Below are 23849 nucleotides of genomic sequence, written 5' to 3'. Positions count from 1 at the left end.
GCTAAACGTCACAAATCTCTCACATGTCAAAACTCGCTCTCTCTTTTTTTCTGCTCCGTCACTCCTAAAACTTCCCCTGTTTTGTTTTGTTTTTTTTGCTCATAAGCAGAGTGCTTTGACCTTAGAACTGAAGAAGCTTCTCGGATGAGAGGTGAAACGTCTTCAAGCAACTTAAAGAAGTCCAGACGCTTTTCTTTGCAAGCTCCTTTGACAAGCAGAGTGCTTGCTAGCGCTGTCCTTAGACAGTAAACATGAGGAAACTATTGAGGAAAAAACGCCGTGTATATATTGTTTATCATGACTTAAAAACTGCTATATATCACCTTGTTGCTTTGTCTTTAAGTGGTCATGTGATTGGCGTACCACGACTACTTTATTCTTCCTCAGTCAAACAGCAGCACTCATGCGATTATTTTGCCCCCTTAGCTCCAGGTGGTGTGCTAGAAAGTGATCGTGATTACCGTCCGCGGGAGCACGCGCAGCTGCTTAAAGCTGTAGCGTCCAGATTACTTACAGCTACTTCCGTGCAAATGATATAAGATGCGGTAAGCTGAACACAGCTTTAACCTTCTGTTTGTTGAAAAATAGTAACAGACCGCATTTTCTTGTGAGTAACTGTAACGGCGTTGTAACGATAGGAATATAGTAATTAGTTAGATTACTCATTACTTGTAACGCCGTTATTCCCATCACTGATTATAGTATAGTATTTTGAGCTATGCAAATAAGTAACTGACAAAAGATGAGCTTTGTAGAAACAAGGGTGAAATATTTATCAATATTCAAACATTAAGCTGAACAAAAATCTTAGGATAGCTACATTGTCACCCCATGCTTCTATATTTTTTTAGTTGTTTGTTTTTTTTTATCTGTAATTGTTAATGTGATACTATACCATCTTCTATTTAGCTGGGTCAGCTTAACACAGAGAAGCACAGAGTCTTAAAAAAATTCCATCAGATTGCTTGCTTGAAGCTGTTTTAGTTGCCTGCATTTACTGTGAGGCTGCAGGCTGCTTTGCAACCCGCTTCCACCCTGGTTCTTTTATATTTATGACTTAGATGGAACTCAGTGTTGCATCTTTTGCCATTGAGCTATGCTGGTGGTCTTCAGCTTCCCATCTATCCATATAAAGGAGCAGGGAGGTATGAGTCATGCTGCCAAAAATAAAATACCACTAATGAAAATATAAAACTTTTGACTAAACTAAATGCAGGTTTTGTTGTGCAGTTGCAAGTATTGAAATCCCTACAGGAGCCACCACTTAACACTGTATCCTGCATGGTCTATGCTACTGAGATTTATCCATCCCTTTTACCTTTGGGGCACTGTTTAAATTAAAATGTGTCTCACAGAATCAGTCGAAGCTTCTTTGTTTGCTCCCCATTGCACCTCTGGCACTTAGTTCGGTCAACTAATCACCGGGATGATTTGATTTGTGCCAAGCGCCTATCCTGACTTGATTTGATGATGTTGTCTTAATCAGTAAGACTGAGTAGCAAAGTCAATCTGATGTCTGTGTTTCTCCTTATCTAGACAACCTAGCTATGGTGTGTAGATACTCCTTTGTCTAAACCAGAAAGATGATTCACAAATGCAGGAAAACCCTTTTAAAAAGGTGAACAAATATTCACGTTTTGACACTTTGACACTTTTTAGACTTGAGCTGTTGTGAGATAATATGGATAAATGAAGTTTTAATGATCTCCCGAGGCAGAAATTTGAGACAAGGACAATTTAAAAGCTGCAATGATTTATGAACCTTGCAGTGTTTACTGGTGTGTCTGACCAGGCAAAATAAAAAAATAAATGCAATGTGTGAGGAAAACATGTTGAACTCTTTCTCTATGTTCTCTCTCTTACACACACATGGTGTTGGTGGGGATATGGGAGCTGTTAATAATTTCAGGGTAGAGCTGGTTTAGTGCAAGTCTGGAAACCTGCACAGGGCAAGTCTGCCATCTACTGAAAGTAAGAGTGGAGGTATTTTATACCTCAGCCTGTGCATATTGGTATTGTATTTTGATGCATCTTTGTCCAATCTCAAATCATTTTCACTGTGTCAGAAATATTTAAACTTCTGTGGAGTAAAATGAAATACTTTAGTAGTTTAATGGTAAACATTTTAAAAATGTTGAATCTGTAGGCATGAAAAACCTTCACTAACAACTCTTTCTTGCTATAAAGGATCATACAATATATTATAAGTTACAAGTTATAAGTTTTGCTAGCCCAAGTCAACCTTTCACAAATCGGTCTGACATTTCAGCAGCTGTACAATCATTTTTCAGATAGTTTATCTAAACCCAACACGTTCCTTCCTACTAGGCAGCCGAAGCATGTCATGAGAAATTATCAGAAAAATTTGTCATAAATATAGGATACCTTCATAAATGTGGACAGCATGATTACAGGAACTAGTTCATTATTTAAATAAAATAAAAAAAATATTATAAAAAAAAGTGTCATAGCAAAACTCTAGCTTTGCTCTCAGGTGCCTGTGCTCATATGGATCCTTCTGCTGTAGGCTATGAAAGATGTTGGTATGTAATAAAGTCAGAAGAAAGACTCCTTCAAACAGCTGTAAGCAACAACCCAGATTATTTATTAATAAGTCTCATTAATCTAGCCCGTAACAAACTCAGTTTTCATTGTGATCATATTATAAAACTGTAACTTGGAGCAAAACTCAACATACATGAAAGGAGCTTTGTTTGTAGACTGTGTGCCAGAAACAGCCTGCGTAACCTTTATATTTTTTCATGAAAGAAGGGCCTTGAGGCTTCACTTTTATTAGGCGTCAGATTTATTTGTGCAGCATGATACGGAGCCTGAAAGTGGGTGTCTGGTGCCAAAAATTGCAAGAGCTGAAAACCACGCAATCACAAACATTATGATTGTAGAGGAAAAGGTAAGGATGGTACAAACCAGTAGCGTTAATCCTCTGGGGAACACAAGACTTTATGAAAATGCATGAAGTGGGAGACTGACCAGCTGGCAGACAAATAAAGGTGGCAGTGACTGAACTCTGAGTGGCTCTGCTGAAAATAAAAACACAAAGAGACAGTAATTACTACTAAAATATTGAACACATTAAAACACTCCAAACACTGATCCTTAACACTTTGCGAGTGGAAGTGTTAATGAGTGTTTATACTTGTTGCATCGCATCTAGCTTAAAAATAAAAGCAGCTTCCTTTCAGTTTTCAAGACTTTTGGAAGGATTGGTGTGAAATGGGTGAGAACCAGTGAGAATATTATTTCTCTGCAGTTTCCATCAGTTGTTAAACGACTTAGCAGCAATTTGACCACCTACAGTACTGCATCGCTGACAAATGTGCTACAGTGAGGATAAAAAAAAATAAAAATCAGTTTGAATAATCTCGTGTGGGCGTACTTTGAATTCCTGCATCCAAAGCTGTTAACTACATTTCTGATTGATTACTTTAAAAAGTAAATCTCATTTCGGTTACTAATACGTCTCCAAAGCAGCCTCCAGCAAACTTAAATATGAATGTCACGCATACGGTCACTAATCACAAAGCTTGTGGAACTGTGGCTATAAGGGGAGAAAAACTCCCACACAGTCACCTCAATCTACACACATCCAATTTTTGCACAATTGAAAGTTGTACATGGCAGATGAAACCTAAGATTGGCTTTCTTTCTCTTTCTTTCTTTCTGTTTTTCTTTTTCCGTGCAATGCATCATTCATCAAAAAAAACTGATCTAAAGGCACCCTCCTGCATGCGTTGCCCCTACCTGCATATCTTCACATTGTGCGGTTATCTCTCCTCGTACCCAGAGCTGAAGATATACAGTAAGAAACTTCATCTTTTCTGTTTCATCCTGCACAGGGGTTCCTATACTGTGTCACCGCAGAGCTCAAAGGGGGAATCTGTGACTTGATAAGTCCGGGTAACATCAAGGAGAAGAAATGTTTTATTCATCGGCACAAAGCTCCTGAATTCACTCAAATCAAATTCGCCCGCCTTTGTTTGAGAGATCAAGCTTGGGGTTTGACACTCATAGAAATGATTGGATTTCTTAGAGTTATAAAAATAAAATTAAATGAAATAAAGAAAAAATAAAGGAGGGGGAAAGTTATAAAGAGGGGAGAAAAGGAGGGGGAGGGTGGTTGATGAAAATAGCTACGTTTTAAATAATGTAAGAATTTTGACTTAAAAGCGGCGCACGTTTTCACAAATGTATGATTTCTTTTGAAAACACTTACTAGCCATAAAAACAATACAAATCGTGTATGTGTGTTTTGTCTTCTGCTTCAGTCCTGCACACGAGCCACTCCAGTGCTGTCTCCAAAAAAAAAGAAAAAAAATCAGCCACTCAAATTCAGGTGACCTTGGCACCCCGCTGGTTCTCTTGTTTTGTTGCGATTCTTTCATCCCGTGTGTTTCTCTCTCATGGCGCTCTCCTTTTCACATTTCATTTTTCTATCCTTCCTCTCACCCGCTCAGATCTCCTGCTGTCAAAGAAATTCTAATACTTTTTGTTGAGTTGCGAACACAGAGGTCAGATGAGATTTGCAAAAAAAAAAAAAAGTTGAATTTGTTTTAGTTTCAGGTTGGGGGCAGCGCTGTAACCGAGTGCGCCGATGAACCCGAGCCGAGGCTCCCGCAGGAATGTAAAAAATCAGGAGTGAATTTTTATTAAGCACGTTTTAGGTCTAAATCTCATCTGCTCATATTTTCTCTTCCTTTTTTAAAATTTATTTATTAATTTTTTTAGTTCCCTTTTTTATTCTCGTTTTATCTTTTGACTCGTTTCAGTGTGTTTCATCAACTTAAGTAAATTAAAGTAAAACCCCACAGATTCCCTCCACGTATCAGGAGGGACTCATAATGGGATCCAGGTCACTGTAGCAATGTCACACAGTTAAAGTGCCACTGAGTTCTCCAGCTCACTCCTACGCGAGGGTTAAGCCACACAACTCCAGCTCAGGAGTTACTGTAACAACATGTATGATACTTCAACTTACAGACAGTGTAGTAGTATTAACAAGGAATCCTTATTTCTCAGCGAGAGCTGGCAAAGCACGGCACATTTTCACAGCATGCTCGTTTGAACATTTTATTTATAGCTTCTCAGTCATAACACAAAGCAAGAAAAACATAAAACACATAAGTTATAATTCTGACACCCACACCCACACACAGCACGCTAAAAGAAAAAGTCTTCTTGTTTCGTTTCACACAGCGAAGCATTCTCGCAGTGTAAACAGAGAAAAAAATGGAATTTGTTATTCACAGTGATGGAGCATGGAAATGTTTGAAAAGAGCGGTCAGGCTCAAAATTATGTCTTGTTAATTTCTTTTCCTCTGCCTACCAAACCGCTGTGGGACAAATGCATTTTTTTTAATGGTCACTCACTCTTATCATTTGTTTATGCAGCATGACAGCAATTTAGACTCATCAGGACTCACACGTAATAGTTTTTTTTTATGCGACTCTCAGTTGATTAAAACTTGAATAGCTGCTAAAGTCGTTCTTTTATAATTACTGATAAAAGGTCAGAAGATGATTACAATTCAGTGTGTTGTTAAAATGTGACAGTGCAGGTGTACAAACAGTGGATGTTACCTGATGTAAATCCATTTCTATGAGTTATGATTACTCTGTTTCTGCCCTAAGGGCAGCCTCCGGTGCTTCACAAAGGAGTCAATCCCCATGCTTGGTTAAGATGTCCAACTTTACAGCATCAAAAAGCGTGTTTAGAACCATTACCTCTGTGCATAATTTAAGTAATATGAATAGTATTGATACCAACAATGGTACTGGTATCAGATCGATACTTGCGATATTGGTATTGGATGATACCATAAGTTGCAGTATCACAGAGCACTAGCAGAGACTGTTTTTTATAACTCATCATCCTGGATCATTAAGTTAGGGGTGTGGCCACAGCGATCTACAGTTGTGCCCAAATGTGCTGCTTGCTACCAGGCAATGCAGGCGACTGCTCTGGGCCTGTGAGGGTTGACAGACTTTCAAATACAGTGGTGGCAGTAACGTGTGTTGTGTTTGCAGTAGCAGTAGGAGAGGCCTGACCTCCCTAAGGGGAGCCCACCTGTTGCAAGCTGTACGCATAATTCTTGTGATGGCGGTGAATGGAGCACAAAATAAGAAAAATAATGCAAAATTACCAAATTCGACTATTCCTACATAAATGTCGGGGGCGAGTCCCTTGAATAATGTAACTTCAATAGCATCACATAATTTTCTGGGTTTTGCTAGCAGAGCAGGGTGTGGTGTACAGCTCTACTGGTTTTGATGGGGCCAAATCCCAGAGTGTGAACACAATTTTAATATTGGTGTTTGAATATTTTATAACATAATGGTGATGGATGCTAATTGGAGGCACTCCCTGTGAATTTTTAGCCTATGGACCAAGCAGAGCCATCGGTGTTTACTTGGCCTCATCCAGTACTTAGACTCATTAAACTGGACTTACAGTATTGAATATGTGTTGAGTATATGCCACTGGTGCTTTCAGGATTATTTGTAGTGGATTATTGACTAATATTATGTCATTTTGTGTGGCACATACTATCCTAGTTGTCTGTGCATCAGTTGCGGTGAGTGAAATTCTACCATTAAGGCATTAATTAACCAATATTTGTATCCCTGCATTGCACCCATATAGTTAATGTAAGCAGGTTGCTTACCAAGCCAGAGATAGTATAGGATATGGAAGTAGCCAGAAAAAAACGCCAAATATGGAAGTACCTTAAACCTGCATTCTATCTAAAGACCACTAGGTGGCGATCCTATAGAGGTCTAAACCCATAAAATCATTTCAGTCAGACTCATTAGAGTCTAATGAGTCTAAGTACTGGATGAGGCCTAGCAAACAACAAAAGCCCTGCTTGGTTCAGTCACTTATTTTGGGTCATATTGAATAAAAGTTAAGTCTATTTTGGAAATCTTGTTCAAACTATATTTCCAAATGGAGATGAATCTGTTGCATGAAACTCCACAATCATTGGCTAAGAACTGGCTAACATCAAGGATGCGAGTTTACAGTCAGACTCATCACAATTGATTTTTGCAACCAAGATGGTGAAATTAAAAATGCTCATCTCAAGGCTTCAAAACGAGGCCTCGTAAACCAGTGGTGGACGTCGCTGTAGCTGCATACAGCTATGAACTAAGCTAGCTAGCGTTAGCTGATAAATTAGCTCTCCGCCATTTCATCCATAGAAACTAACTTTTGGACTTTTCACTCGACCTAGCAGTCAGGATAGTGGTGCTGCCTATGTTAAAGTCCGAAACCAGTGGTGATGACATTTTTATAGTGTCTGTGCCTTTTACCACTCGTTGTGTGGTCGCCCATTGGTACTGCCACTGGTTGTTCAAAAGCATTTAGGTATCTAATACTACACCTATTAACACAGTAGAAGAAATGTACAGCACAAACTGGCAGACCATTACACCATCACAAATGCACACTGACACAAGTACATTTGTATTACTATAAATATCAGTTGTTTTACTTATTGTCAAACATAATACAAAAGAAGGCCCCTTTTGTCTTTATACCAGCATCAAATGCTTTTTTAATGAAATACAAGTGACAACAGTGCAGAGAAAATGAATATTTAAAATATGTGCTTAAGCTTTGGCATACCAAAAAGAGCTTAACGGACCTGAATCGTTTTTTCAAACTGAGTAATGGGCATTTCAGCTTGTTTTTAACCACAGGTCAACCTGAAAAATGTCCCGCTAAGTGCCCAGAATATATCAATTAAGCAAAGTGGCAGTGAAGAATAAAACTCCTTTCAGGCGAGCGACCGGCCTGTCAAAGAAACATCCTCTGGCATTTTTTCAAACCCACACTGGGAGATGCTGAGCTTCTGTCTAAGTGGAATTTGCCTTGTTAATCTAATAGGTGCTGCAGTCAGTCTGTGGTACTGGATGTCACATCTGTTAGACCTCACCATGACTCAACACTAACTCTGTTTGGACTTCATGTCGTCTGACACGGTGTTGACGATAACAACAAGGTAATTGCGCCGGAAAAGATCTTGACACCTATTAGAATACCATACTTCCTTGCTAGTAGCTGCTTTTTGATACTTGCTTGGGGCTTTCTCTTTAAGTTGCAGCATCACTTAAAGAGCTGGACTGTAACTATCAAATGTAATTTAGGGTGACAGGCAAAAAGTCTACATTTAGGCATCAGCTGAAACGCTGAAATGCTTCAGTTGGTCTAGCTGGAGGGACGTAGGAACAGGATCAGAGCAGCAAGCAATAAATAGTCATGAGAAACAGCATTAAAGGAGACTTGTTATGCTTATTTTCAGCTCTTGGACTTGAGCTGCTTTGTATGGTTCACAGTTCAAGATTATCCTTATTTATCTTGTTAAGGGCCTTGGTGCAGCTCTTCCATTTATCCACTGACTGAAATAAGCCCTTTAACTTCAACTTTGTTTTGATTGGTTGCACTTTGCAAACAAAAGATTTTAACAGTAGGTGGGCAGTTTTGTTAGCTTTTTATTTGTTGCTATTTTAGCATTAGTAATTTAGTATCCTGTAGAGCCAAGAGTAGAAAAAAATGTTAGAAACCACTGCTTTATGCTGTATTCTACTTACCTTAGAAGTCAGATGTTAGAGAACGGAGTCAACCCCCAAGCTGATTGCGTTCCAGTAGAAGTAGTTGGAAAATTCAGGAAAGCAGCTGCTTAGCAAGTCACTGATGCATCACAAGCAATTCCTGTTTGTTTGTTGTGGGTCTTTTGCATCTTGCAGATACACGACGATGACAGTAAAGATTACAAGTTTCACAGTTTTGCTGATGGTTACGTGCACCGCCACCATCTTCATCGTTAAGTTCTACAAGAATTCCATCGCCAGCCAAACCTGGGCTTTTGGCTGACCTGTACAAACACTAACTTCAATAACACCTTGGACACATGGATGGATTTTCGATGGATGTCAAACAGATGGATGAACAGATAAAATGCTATTTGCCACTGCATTTCAATAAATTAGTACTGGAGCTAAATAACTTCTAATGCTTGTTTAGTGCCTTAATGCTGTTTGAAGCTCCATTTCCCATTTTAACCCTATAATGCCCTTTGTATCATATTTGATGCATGAGTTTCTCTATTTCATCACCATGATCAGTATTTGCCATAATTTCAAAATGTTATGGACAAAACTCTTTTGTTTGTCTAAAATTAACATTGTTATTAACAAAAAGTTGCCAAAAACACCCAATGTATCAAATGCACTACACAAAATATCTGATAAATTTATAATAAAAATATATCGTACACAACATAATATAGCAAGAAAAAGTGTGGATTTTGTTATAGGGGTTAGTAAACATCTCAGTTCCAAGAAATCTCAATTTTCTTTCTATTTTTTGGTGGGTTGGGTCTTACAGGGTTAAATTGCATTGTAATGTGTCTCTATACGTTGCCTTTTTGTTTGATTGATTCGTTTATTTTTAAATTGTTTTTAATGGCCTTCACATCCTTAAAGTTGCCTAGTCAACAATAAGCTCATGCAATGCAAGGTTTTCACCCACAGATATGCATCTTTCCCTGAACCGTGAAATATTTTATCTCATAGTGTGCACTCGATTCACCGCTCTTCATTTATTAAGGTTCAATCCCCCCATTGTCTAAATAGTGTACTTTTTGAAAACACAAGTATAGAATCTTAATTCCTATCAAGTATGGAACAAACTCCTGATCCTGAAAGCAGTTTGGGATCAAACCGACCCACCTTTGTCCTCACAAGTGTTTCAGGAACTGGAGCGCTGCATAAATCAGACTACTTTAGAGCCAAAGCATGTGCACATGGTTAATTAGAAATAACGGGGGGAGAGAGAGCACTGGGCCTCGCAGGGTTATCCTGCACGATGAAGTCACGCTGCTTATTTGTGTCAGCTGATAGGTGTGGAGGACTAATATGCAGCTGATGCGACTGCTGTGATCGCCTATGCAAATCTGATTAAGCTCAGCTTAATCACACCAAATCAATCAGAGCAGTGTCATTCATGTCAAAAGACATTCAGACTACTCCGGTCCCAACAAACATTTTTTACAATTTGTTCATGTTTATTAATGAGGTCTTTGATCTCTTTCAGCTGCTTTAGGGCCAACAAATTAAACTCTGTAATTGCTTAATAAAAAGATGCATGCAGCGCTCAAGTGTAGCGAGATTATTTTTAGCAGCATTTTAATCAGGCCTACCTTTGCTAGAAATTAAAGATGAAATTCAAGCTGAATATTTGTTCCTTGGGATCTACCTGCTATGTGTGTGAACGACACGTGCTGCTCTGATGAAATATCTCATTCGATTAGAGTTTCTTATACACTAACTGTGTAGAGACATTTATAGTATCAGGAACCTTCTTGTAGTTCAGCAAATATGTCCGTGGTATTATGGGGAATACTGGTTTGGAGGATTTTCTTCTCTCTTTTCTTTTTTTCCCCAGCACGACAACCTTATCTAAGTCGTATTTCCCTTAGCTTTCAGCTTCTAAGCAGAAGTGTTAGTGCTGGATCTTCTCTGCATTATTTATTCACTGTTCTGTCCCAGTCAGCATGATTCAGTTGGTTTAATCTGAGTTATATTAGGGTTATTTTTTTCAAAGTTAAATTTACTAAAAATTTAACATGTAGCTAGAACAGAACTGATAACTTTCTCATTTAGCCTGAAGACTGTTACTTATATTGAGACTTCTCGTCTGATTGTTCAACCAAATTTAGAATAATTTTTTACTTGTATTACATCAAATCCATATCAGTAGAGACAACGCAACGCTGCAGTTGTGTCACACAGTGCTGTGAAGTAAAACAGATTTTAATATTAAAACGATAACACAATAAATGCAGTTGTTAAATGATGATTCGTTTTATTAAGGAGGAAAAATGATCCAGACCTGCATGGCCCTGTGTGAAAAAGTATTTGCCCCATAAACCCGATAACTGGTTGAGCCATCCTTGGAAGCACAAACTGCAATCATGCATTTGTGATAACTGGCAATGAGCTTTCCACAGCACTCTTCTTCGCAGAATTGTTTGTAATTCAGCCACATTGGAGGATTTTCCAGCATGAACAGCCTGTTTAAGGTCAGAAATCCAGATTTTGAGTTTTGAGCTTCAAGGTACGACTGATGGACAGACATTCTCCTTCAGAGCAGAATTAATGATTCCTTCAGTTACTTTAATGAGATGCTTTGTTCATTTTACACCCGATGTAACGAGACTCAAACCTTCCAAAAAGTTCAGCCTGGGAAGGTGCCCCAAGTTTTCTTCATTTGTGGATAATCACTCTCACCGTGATTCCCAAAGCATTATAAATGGCTTTGTAACCCTGACTGATGGATGTCAATGAGCTTGTTTCTCAGCTGTTTCTTTAGATTGTGGCATGATGTGTTGCTTTTTGAGACCTTTTAGCTTACTTCACTTAATTTTTCACACAGGGCCAGGTAGGTTTGGATTTATTTCCTCCCTTATTAAATGAAATCATTATTCAAACACTGAATGTTGTATTTAGTTGGGTTATCTTTGATTTTTTTTTAAAAAGAAAAGAAAAGGGGGGATACTTTATCACAGCACTGTATATCATGTTTTCTGCCAGCTAGGCAACTGAAAAAAGAAATCCAGCTTTTAAGGCGACTCAGTGCTTTGTAGTGTGGGGCAGGAAGTGTACAATGGCACTTGCAGCCTATTGTTGGAACATAGACTGTATTTAAAATTGAGTTCAATCCCATTTTATTTGTGCAACTTAATATTAAATCGAGAGGTTCAAAGGGCCTCGCAGGTATAAAAACACATTAAGAAACAAAGTCAGAGCCCATCAGATATACATACACAGCCACAGACACACAGATAATCCTTGAATGAAAATACATCATACAGAAACGCAAACAGACATACGAAAAAAGAAACAACCTTGGAAGCAGACGGCCAACATGAAGAAGAATCTACCAGACTATTAATTGTGACTTAACTTAGTGGGTATGGCACCAATTTCCTTTGTGAGGATAACTAGACATCTAAGACGTTAGCAGAGTTTCAGAAGTATGAGCAGGTCCGAGACTATGTAAGATTTTATATACAAGTAAGAGTATTTTCAGATCAGTTCTGCAGGATACTGGAAGCAAGAGTAGCTCTGCTAAACCTCGACGGATGTGCTCTGTGATATTCCTTTTCATTGTTAACCAAGGCAGAATTCAGGTTAAGCAGCAACCTACTGATCATCCAGCAAAAAGAGCTCTGTAGCAATTAGGACGGCTGAAAATGAGTCAGGACGGGTTGTATTTTGGTAATATTCATGAGATAGAAGAGGGCTGTCTTTAATATGAGCTTTAAAGCTCAAATCTGAATGAGAAAAAAACTTTTAACTTGTGGTTTTACACTCGTTGCTAATGTCCCAAACTTCTGAATAGATAATATTTGATATTACTGTCAATTAAATACAGTAATAGAGAGTTTAGTCAAAGCATCACTGACTCTACAGAAACATATAGCCGTGTATCATCTGCATAACCACAGTAGCAAATATTATGCTGTCTGATTAACAAGCGGCCACATGTATAGTGAGAACATTAACGGGCTCAGATAGCTGCCCTGTGGAACTCCATAGGAAGTGTCACGAGTGGCTGATAGCTGACCTCCAAAGATGAAGTATTTCCTGTCGGTGACCGTTAATCTAAATCATTCAAAAACACAATTATAAAAAGTAAAATACGGACAACAATCTTTCCTAGTATCATAAGTTAGCCTAACTATGAAGGTTATTATAGTTAGCTAAAACCAAACTAAAAGCTAAACCTAGATGTGGTGAAACTAAAATAAAAATTAGACTTTTGAAAGAAACTAACACTGAAATTAGTTTGTGAACTTAACTAATTAAAATAAAATCAAAGTACTGAGGAAATATCCTTAGTTTATATTTGTTAGTTTGGTAAAAATTAAATTAACTTGATTTCTTGTAATAGCTGTACTGATTTTAACATGAAATAATAATTCAAAAAGAGTAAAAGTGACTGAAACTAATAAAAAACTAAAGTGAAACAATAAAATCCACTCTGGGAACTAATTGAAACTAAACAGAATTAAAGTCTAAATGAAAACAATTTGAAAATACTAAACTATAATAACTCTGCTAACGATCTTGGTGAGGGAATTCACTGTCCTGTGATTTGCTCTATCACCAGACTGGAACCTAGCAGGATATCACTGATTTGCATAAATACAGCTTTTTCTAATACTTTCCTAAAAAAAAGGAAGGTTTGATATTGGTCTGTGATTACTCGATATATTTGTGTCCAAGTTTGATTGCTGTAAAAGTGGTTTCATTACGGCTGTTTTAACACTCTGACGTGACATTTTACAGTTGAAAAAAAGATGAAGAAATTCCTCACATTTATCAGAGGTCTTGATGTACCTCATCTGTAGAAGGATTTAGAAACCATTTGATTGTAGTGAGCAATACTCTGGGATTACTTCCATTGTCAACAGTGAGTTCTTTGTAAGGTATTCTCCTCTTGCTTTGCTGGTAGCTTTGTCCTAAAGAGACAGAATCTTTATAGGCTAGATGATGGACTTCTAGTTGTGCTTTTTTCTGTCTCCTCTCAGCAGAGCAGCCTTCTGCAGACTCCTTTGAGATTGCAGACAGTATTTTTCAGCCATGGGGACGATTTAACCTGTCAATGTCTAGTGTATCATGTCTGATACATGGGTTTTGTGAGTTTTTAACCCCCTGAAAAAACTAAATAAATTGCTCAATACATTTTAAGCAATTAATTGCAAAAAAAAAAAAAAGCCTTATGTAGAAAACATGATACAAATTCAAACTTATATGTCCAAATGAATATTTAATAAATGCTATCAATATCTAATAAGTGCTATCTAAAGACTTGTTTCTTGACTCTAAACTATCATGTGGTTTTGGTTGCAGATAAAACAGCATCAAAAGACACAGCATAAAGGTCACCTACAGCAGCAGCAGAGACTTAAACGCTGGCGATCTTGGCTAATGACCAGATCAAGTGTCTCACCAAGGTTATCAGAATCAGAATCAGAATCAGAATACTTTATTGATCCCTGGGGGAAATTATTTTTTGTTACAGTGCTCCATTTTAAACCAACATTAAGACAAGACAGACAATACGCTAACTAAGAATAGTACAATATATACATATATATACATACATACATACATACATACATACATACATACATACATGAGAAGGTTCGATACCATGCTGCATAAAGTCAGAGTTCTCATTTGGGTTCAAAATGGTGTTGACTTTTAGGCCATTGCTGTTGTTTATATGAATAGTAAAACCTCCATCCAATAGGATTGTGTCATAGCAATGTGTAATGAGTGCCATCAATCCTGAAAATTGTGGAAGGAAATTAGTGTCTTGCTTTGGTGGACTATAAATTGCGATAATGAGGACACTTGGTTTAATTTGCAAATCAACTGCAAAGTGTGAACTAAAAGTACCAAGGTTCATAATTTTGAATACAGGTTGGTTTCAGTGGAGAATTGCAACGCTATCACCTTCTGGTCTTGTCTTGCAGCTTGAAAAACACTCAAATCTGGGGACAGATTTCATTTCTAACCGCCACACCATCCTCTCTAAGCCAGGCTTCAACAAAGAAACATTAAATCTAATTCTTTTTCAGTGATCAGACTTCTCATTTGAGAGGGATCTTATATTTAATAACCCAAATCCGAGTTTGGACTTGGTATCTGAGTGATTCTGAGCAGTGATATGAATACTGATTAAGCTACTTGAGCAAATTTTGTTCCCTGTTTATTTCTGATAAGTGGAGGAGCCGATGTACCAACGCCATAGAAAGTAGTGGAATAAGGGGGCAAGTTCACTTTGTTTTTCGAAGGTCCTGGCTCCACACGAGCAACAAGTCTGAAGAAACAAAGATTCAATTCAGGTTTATTTATATAGCTCCATTTCAAGGAGCTTCATACTGTAAGGTAAAGACTACAATATTAGAAAGAAACCCTACAATCAGATTACCCCCTCTGAGTATGCACTTGGCAGCATTTGGAAAGAAAAAAATCCCTTTTAATGTAAAGAGGAGAACAGCATTTCTATTTTTATGGACACTTCTAATCTGCCTTGTCTCCATAGATTCTCGGTCATAGAGGTTGTAGTAGTCTTAAGAATTTGAGACAAAGGGAAGTGGACTTGGACTCTCATCCAAGAGCTTTTGTCAGTCTAAACAAATCCATGGTCTGGATTATAATTCTGATTCCAGACCAGAACGCTACAACTACGATATCAGATAGGAACCTCACCAAACCAGGAAGGACAAGCAGAATGGATTTAATTGCCGGCTTGACCTCATTCAATAGCAGATGCTTTGAAAACTGCAGCTGACTGCAAGTGGTCATATATAGTCATCGATTTGAACTGGTTCTTTCAAGCGCAGCAAGACCACAAGTTCATTGCTTACAGTCGCATAATTTGGATCATGCAATGGTCTCCAACCGCTGTTTTTTCCTAGTGTGGCTGTAACATAAGGGTTTAATTCAGCAGGATGTTCTTTTTGATAGTTATCGTCCTGATTAGACTAAAACCATGGGTATAATTTAGGCTAATAAAATGTCATTTTATTAGCCTACAAGTGTCCCTGAGTACAAGTGTCCCTGAGTATTAATTCAGATCCGCCTCTTGGGGGATGACAGTAAAAAGGCCAAAAAAGGCCAAACTTTTGGCTTTAAAATGGCCCACAAACAGTGTAAGACATGGCTGTGTTTTTATGCAGACTATGTGCTGGAAAAATGGTGCAAACTTTGGAAGTCAAAACAGGAAAGTTGAAGGTGGCGATACCAAAACTATGAGCTAAAAGACACAAAAAAGTACAAACTGCAGATTTGGGTAACAGTTCCCCGAAGAGTTTGTCACTACAAATGATACCTTTCGAGTTAACAATAATTCATTTTTCGATAGTTATTTCCATTCAATTCAGTTTTTGTAACCACAGGTGAACCTCCAACAACCAGGCTACCCCTATGAGCAAGCACTTGGCGACAGTGGGAAGGAAAAACTCCCTTTAAACAGGAAGAAACCTCTCGGCAGAACCAGGTAAAAATATTTCTGTGTGCAATGTGTCTTTTGTTCTGTCTCCCAGCCCTCATCATCAACTGATCACAGCAGATGGTCGCCCCACCCTAAGCCTAGTTTGGCCAAAGGTTTCTTCCTGTTAAAATGTAGTTTTTCCTTCCCACTGTTTTCAGTTTTATTTGTCATATGCAAGTTAGCTTGATGGTAGAAACTGGTTTTTTTTTTACAAGACTTTTTTAAGTCTTGTAGTCCGAGCAGACAGACTCCTGTAACTCTGCCAGATGGTAACAAGGAGAACAGCTGATGTGCTGGGTGGCTGTGGTCCTTGATGATGCTGTGTGCTTTACGGAAGCATCGCTGAAGATAAATGTCCTGAATGGCAGGAAGCCTCATGCCAGTGATGTGCTCTGCTGCCTTCACCACCCTCTGTAGTGATTTACGGCTGCTGGCAGAGCAGCTTCCATACCAAACTGTAATGCAGCTCGTCAGCAAGCTCTCGATTGCACACCTGTAGAAATTTGAGGTGATGTTGGCGTTCATGCCAAACTTCCTCAGCCTCCTCAGGAAGTAAAGCCGCTGGCGAGCTTTCCTGATAGCAGTGTCTGTGTGAAGGGTCCAGGAGAAGTCCTCGGTGATGTTGACTCCAAGGAATTTGAAGCTGCTGACCCTTTCGACCTTGACACCGATGATGTGGATGGGCTGGTGTTCCCTGACTGGTCGTTTCCGGTAGTCCACTATCATTTCTCTAGTTTTGCTGATGTTGAGAGTCAGGTTATTTTCCAGACACTGTTACAAAGTGCTTGCTCATAGTTGGTTATTTCATTTTTCAGATTTTCTCTGTATTATTGCGGCATAATGGAATTGAACTAAATTTGAATTGAATTAAATTCTAGATCCTGAAAATGTGATCTGATAGCTGTAATTGTATGAACCCGAACCCCCTCGCAGGTGAAGCCCTTCCGCTCTCTAAATCGGTTTTGGCTCCACTCTTGGTGACAGAAGAACACCACAGTCCCACCTGAAATGGCTTCATTATACCACAAACTGGTTGCAGGTCTCTGTCGCAGAGTTTTGGAGCAGAAACATTAATTTGCAGGGAGCACGTCTGGTTCCAAAGCTGACTTTGTCTGCCTCAGTCTGGGTAAACACGGCAGCCATCAATTTTGACTATCCCAGGCTGTTTAGGACGTCTCTCTGCTGCTGTCGAGTATAATAGTCGAGAGCGCGCGCGAAGCTGCACTGGCACCCGGCATTCACAGCTTCTGTTTTCCTTTTTACTAGATTTGGCAAAGTGATGAACAATTTCTGTTAGTTTGTCTTCATTTACTTCATTCTTTACTGTGAGTTTGTTCCTAAAAACGGGCTTTCTCCCTTCCTTTAATGCTGACCCTTTTATAGCTCATTCCTGTTTCTGCTTCCCTTTTAAAAAACATTCAACCCTTTTTTCTCTCTCTCTCTCCGTGGATGGAAAAAGGTAGACGGCAAGCCCCAGTAGGTCACAGTGCATTAACCACACTAATAAACCCATTACACCGCAATGGAATGGGATCCAAACGAGAGAGGGAGAGAGAGTTGAGTGATGGGGATAAAGAAAGGAGAGAGGCTGATTTTGGCAGAGAGGAATGGTAGAGTGAGGAGGGAGAGATATAGCACAGTGGCAGGTTGGGTAAAAGCCTCGCTGATACACATTCCCTTTACGTATGTGTGCCTTTAAGCCCTCCGTCTATTCATTACCTTTTCTAACAGCATTCATTAAGGGGAGGATCTGCCATCTTCTGCCAGAGCATTGCATCACTTTCTGCTCCCGTACACAACACTCCTCTTCCTGAGCATTAGCGTCATTGTGGGGCCAATTACAACACTGCAGTGCCGATCTTGGGGGGCCATAAATATCCGCAATGTGTCCCCCCCAACCTGCAGTGCTCCTGCGAGGATACAGAGGAAGCAGAGAGGAGGAAAGTAGGAAGACAATATGGGACAAAGAAGCAGCTGAATGCAGCAATATTTAAGGAGCAAAGAAAAGAAACTACAAGCTGAGTCACACACCGCTTTAAATATTGTGGAGGTGTGGGAATAGATGACCTAGCCTCCTGCGTTTGAGCAATGTCACGATTTGGGAGTGAATATTTGAGAAGTAAAAATGGCTTTAAAAAATAGTGTCCACATACTTTTGACCTCATCTCGCTCCAGATTGGTCTCAAAGGTTTGGTTCTGCATCGTGCATCCACAAGCATGCATGTTCAAAAGTATGTGGACACGTACACATATTACATATTCACACATGCACATTCTTTAGCATAACAGCTGTGTATTCTGCAGCACTGCTAAACTGCCCAGGCCGAGACATACCAGCACAGAGATCTTACTGGGAAACTGTTGTCAGTGTGTCTGTCCTCATTCATTGGCTCACTTCTCATCTTCTCATTAATAAGAACTTAGTTTCCCGGTGTTTTCCTGTTTTGTTGCTGGGCAGCTAGTCGAGTATCGGTGCACCTTTGGAACAGGGGTAATACTTTACTGCAAACATGCAATTTGAAGCTTCTGAACTGCATCTAGCTTCTACACTTATTACAAGAAATGTAATTTGGCACTATATCCGTATAGGAAGCCAATTTTCGCAGAGTGAGTGCAGAATCAATCTTCTATACCAAATTACAGTGAACTAAAAGATGATCAGATTAGCCGTTAGATCAAAACACATTCATGGGGTCTGGAGCTTCCTCTGTGTCTCTCTGTGCGTGCTCCATCTGACAAAAGAAACAAGCCTGACTCTGGTCCTTCACAGCATTCACCAGCCTGCACTGACACTCACACTTCACCGTTAGGGAGTGGCTCCTGAGGGTTTTCTCTCCTGGTGCTCTGCTGACACCATGTGAGTGTAGCTGCAACTGCATCCCACCGGGCGGGGGCTTAAAAAAATAAGAAAGAAAGAAAAGGCAGGCCTGTGTGAAAGGCTGGGGTTTGTTTCTGTGTACAGTAGCACCCAAACAACACATTCATCACCAGCAGACGTCCCCGCTCCTCTCCTGGTGTGCCAAATTGATGAACCATCAACGCAAGTTTCATTACGTTCACTTTATATTGATAAAGCAATCATGCATGCTTTTCTTCTGTGTTTCACCGTTTCCCGACTCGCAAGACAAATGGGAGTGTCAGAATGATATTTCCCCCCACCACCCCGCACTTCTGTGTACCGCTGTGAGGAGGATGTAGGGCTTCAAAAAAGCCGGATCAGGGAGGTTTTATTCCTGTGGGAAGTCACAAGTCAAACCTTTAGCTCAGCTGGGTGGGTTTAGATCTATGCTGAAGACTTTCAAAATGCTGGTGCGATTTAGTTCAGCAAAGATTTCTGAGGGGTGATAATTGATCATTTCAACCATCAGCTGATCAAGAAAAACATTCCCAGCCTTATAATAACTCTGATGCCATCCTTCCTGACCTTCATCATCTGTATTAAATGATTTCAAAACTCAAAAGCCATCATTATGGAAAGTGAGAATCTTACTTGTTGAGCTCCAGGTGCTTCGATCAGGTAGCAGCAACACTGCCTGCTCGTTCCATCTGCTCTTGTTTTTAAAACAGGAGCTTTAAACCTCCATTATTTATAGTGACAGCGTAGGATTTTTAGGTTTTCTCCTGTGTTTGTGTGACTCAGTTAAGTTTTATGTATATAACACCAATTCAAAACAGTATATTGTAAGATTAAAAAACCTACAACTACAATCAGACGAGGAAGCACTTTGGCGACAGTGGGAAAGAAAAACTCCCTTTTAACAGGAAGGAACCTCTGGCAGAACCAGGCACAAGGAGGGGCAGCCATCTGCCACGTCCGATTGGGGGTGAGGGGAGACATGAAACGCTGCTGCAAACATGACACTGAAACATCTCCGATGCCTCCATTTTTTTTATTTATTTATTAATTCTTCTACCGTATACAAATATTCACACAGAAAATGTTCTCCAAAAAAACAAAAAAAACAACTAATGTCTCGTAAACATTCGTGTCCTCCTCGTCTCGCAGGCCTGTCTTCCTTCATCGTGTGCTGCCTCGTCCACAAGCTTCCAAACATATATTTATTTAAAAACACTCGCTTCACTGTGCCGTGCTGACACTCGAGACGCAACCTCATGCGTGGCATCGCCCTCCTCCACACCCACCCCATCACGTTTGCAGGCACGCGCCCGGTCGAGTGGAGTTGCAGCAGTGACAGCCAGGTCCGGGATGAAGGGGAAGAAGCCAGAAATCACAGTGTGAAGCAGGAGCTCTTTGACATCAGTGCGCTCGGTTGCGGGCCCAGAGGTGAGGAGCGGGACCGTATTGCGTGGGTCACCTTCGAGCTTAGTGTGTGGTGGTGGCGGTTGGGGGTAGTGGGGAGAGCGAGGCGGGGACTGGTGTACTGATCAGATCCAGATCAGAAAGTCTCTTATTTTATCGTTGTTTTTGTTCTCCTGAACAGATGATCATCGCTGTGTAGTGTCTGTGAACGCTGATAGCGACTGTCTTGTGCATCTTTAAATACAGCATGAATGTTTAAAGCCAATCTGACCAAAAATCTAGAAGTTTGGAAACAGAAATGTACGTTTAACGTTTATTTATGGCTACAGGAAGCAGGTAATCAAGTAATAACGGGGAGGCTAGAGTACAGGGAAAGTGACTGGTGTGAGTTAAGTCTGCATATTCATTAAGATCAAATCATCGCCACCGTTAATCCACTTAAAAACATTTGTAAGAACATAATAAAGTGAAAACAAAGTACGGATATATATATATATATATACGGAGACGAGCATAAACAGTGGCACTGGGACCGATCACATAATTTTGGCTCTGGCATTATGCGCTTGCATCCTCAGTGCAGCTGCCCGTGCATTCTTCTCATCTCTGTGTCGATTTCCAAATGTCCTCCGCGAGCAGCGGCTGTTTCCAAGAACAGCAGGAAAGCAGTAGTGCAACAAACTTTTAGCAGGATTTTTTTTGTTTTTTCCCCCCATCAAAGGAAATTAGTCAAGTACACGTTTAGGATTCGAACACTTTGCAAGATGCAATTTCATCATTTGATCGGAAAGAAGTAAGTCGGGGCGCGTGAGAAAGGAATCGGACGAAATATGGTTTGCACAACCTTTTGTTTTTTCCGGGCTTTGCTCGTGTGCCGCTGTCGCCACTGAAAGCGAGCGTCCCGGTAGGAACAGCGAGCCCCCCCTCCCTTCTCTCTCCCTCTGTGCTCAACGTCGACAGTGAAACACTAAACATACACAGACTGCACCTTTTACATCCTTTGACATGAGTGGCTTTTTGGTTCAAACTCGGGATAAAATTAAGAGAAGACAGTGAACAAGTATGACCTTTGACCTTTTCGCTGACTTGACCTTTTGCAGGTTTCCCTGTGAGTGACTAAATAAAAAAGCATTGTTGAAAAATAAGGCTATCAGCCTGGGGAGGCGTTTAAAGGCACCCAGGCTGAGCTACATTCCATCTTTGATGACGAAAAGAAGAACTTAAGAGAGAAAATGAAATGTTTTAGCTTACAGTGACGTCCATTGTTTTAATATTAGGGCTAAAACAACTTTTTAAGATTTGATTTTCTCTCTCACTCACACACACACAGACACACTCAAGTTTTATTTTTTCTTTTTAAATATGTTTTTGATTTTAGAGGACGTGCGCCTGATTTTCTCTCCGTTGTCGCAGGAGTCCTGGGAGGACGTGCTCTGGAGCTTGTAATCCCTTCCCAGACTCCGGCCCTCCGAGTCCAGGGAGGTAAGAGACGGGTGGCGCCCCACATTAGGCAGCATGCTTGCCGGCAGCTGGCCGAAGCTGTAGGACTTCTCCAGGATGCCGTTGTACATGCCCTTGCCCGTCGGAGAGGTGACGTTCCCCAGAGGTCCGCTCTGGGACTCGGGTACGATGCGGGTGAGGTCGGGCGAGCCTCTTTGTGCAAACTGATGGTGCTCCAAGGCCGGGGAAGGTGAGGTGGAGGGCGGGCCTGAAGGTGTGGTGGCCGGGGTGGGAGGCAGAGGAGGAGGCGTGTCCCTGAGACTGCTGCTGCTGCTGCTGGTGTGGGTGGTGGAGGTGGTGGATGCAGGGCGCTCTGCGGTCTGGGTGAACAGCAGCAGCTCCTCGCGGGAGATCTTGCGGTAGGGGATCTCCGAGGCCGCTGAGCAGGGGTTGTGCAGCGACTTGCGGCCCACTGAGCTCAGAGAGTCTGTGTCGGAGCTGCCCTCCTGAGACGCCTCCCTATTAAAGGAGAGCAGACAAGGCTGGTCACAGACTGATAAACAACACTGAAAAACATCTTCTATGTGTGCTATTTTAAAGTTAGCCTTTCTCTAAATGCGCCTGCATCCATGTTCAGTCACTTCCCCTCTCTGCTGCCTGATCACCTGATGGACTCATTGTCTTTGTCTCTGCTCTACGACCGGACGACACGGCACTGAATCGCCTTAAATATCCACTCTCTCGTCTTCCAGCGATGCTAAAATCATCTGAGGAAAGGCGCTCCTGAGAACATTCTGTGATCCTGGATCAGACGCTTTTATTTGCATTTTTGCATTTTCCTAATGACAAATATTTATTGCCAGATTTAAAGTGAACATCCCAGCACATGATAGAAACTCCCCGTCACCACCACAGCAGGTGGTGTCGGGGGTTTCAGACCCCAAGAACCGAACCGCAGACGGATGTCGACGTTGTTTGAGTGCAGAGTGAAGGTCGGGTCTCTTACAAACTGTCTCTGACAAAGTGAGAAATATAAATCAGATTATTGGCTCCCAGCTACTACCACCTAATGGAAACCCCTAAAAGACAAGTCAGGTGAGCCGAGTTGGTGTTACTGGGAAAGAGGTTGTACAGAGATGCTGCACCCACAATGTCAGAGTGAGTCACTAAAGAGTTGTGACTTTTTTCCTTCTTGTTATTTTTTATTAATTCTTTTATCAGTTAGAGATAAGAGAAAATATTTATTGAACACAGCCCGTCTCTATCTGGGATGTCCAGCCACCGTTTAAGACGTACCTCGACTCCACGTCTGTGACACAAGTTCAACTTTTGGAACCATTTTTCAGCCGTAACTAAATGTTGAGGACGGTTATTCAGCGTAGAAATGTCTGCTGGGATATCACATGTTGGTGTATTATTTCCTTTCCTTGATGTTACAATTCCACAGTCCTCATCTGGGATTTATTCTCTCTCACAGGAAACATAGAACTTGAACTCCCTGTAACACTTTATTTTGAAGTCCAGGCTTTTGTCCTGTGACCTACCGGCATCACTACGTAGCACATGCACCTAGCATGCACGCCCTGATAAAATAAAACAAGGCGGTACCTCACAGTCTGCCACAGTTACTTGCTCTTTGGAGCCCCTACTGCTAACTCTGTATCCGCCTCAGAGAACACAGAGCAAATGTTGTGCTTCTGGCTGCCCTCCAAATCCATTACTAAAATCACTGGTGCTCGCATGTTGCACAGCTAATGTGGCTTGTATATCCACGGGAGAGCTCTGAATTATAAAACAAAACAAACAATAACAGCAACTTTTAAGACTTTAAACACTATTTGGAACCAAAAAAATACCAATTTCAGCATTTCCAGGTCTATGGACATAATCTGCAGTTCAAACAAACTTTTCTGTATCCCACAGACGTTTGACGGCTCATTTTGACTTCTGTGGTGAATCTTTGTGGAGGCTAACTGAAGGAAAGTAGCCGACACTGTTGCCAGCATTCATGCTTGCCCCTCAAGTTTACCTCTTTGGTACATTCTTATAATTTCAGCA

The 23849-nt window shown here is 40.5% G+C and overlaps 1 protein-coding gene across 1 annotated transcript in view; it reads right to left on the bottom strand.

The window, feature by feature from the left end:
- Window positions 1-19966: 19966 nt before the first annotated feature.
- Window positions 19967-23849, bottom strand: part of stim2b (stromal interaction molecule 2b) — a 57599-nt gene continuing 53716 nt past the window's right edge. Inside the window, exon 12 of the mRNA XM_004562687.6 lies at window positions 19967-22310. Coding sequence (XP_004562744.1) covers window positions 21695-22310 — 616 coding nt within the window. The 3' untranslated portion in view covers window positions 19967-21694. The remainder of the gene's footprint in view (window positions 22311-23849) is intronic.

This window comes from Maylandia zebra, linkage group LG3 (assembly GCF_041146795.1).
Source record: "Maylandia zebra isolate NMK-2024a linkage group LG3, Mzebra_GT3a, whole genome shotgun sequence".
In the NCBI taxonomy this organism is placed as follows: domain Eukaryota; kingdom Metazoa; phylum Chordata; class Actinopteri; order Cichliformes; family Cichlidae; genus Maylandia; species Maylandia zebra.
This window is presented reverse-complemented; position numbering and strand designations above follow the sequence as displayed.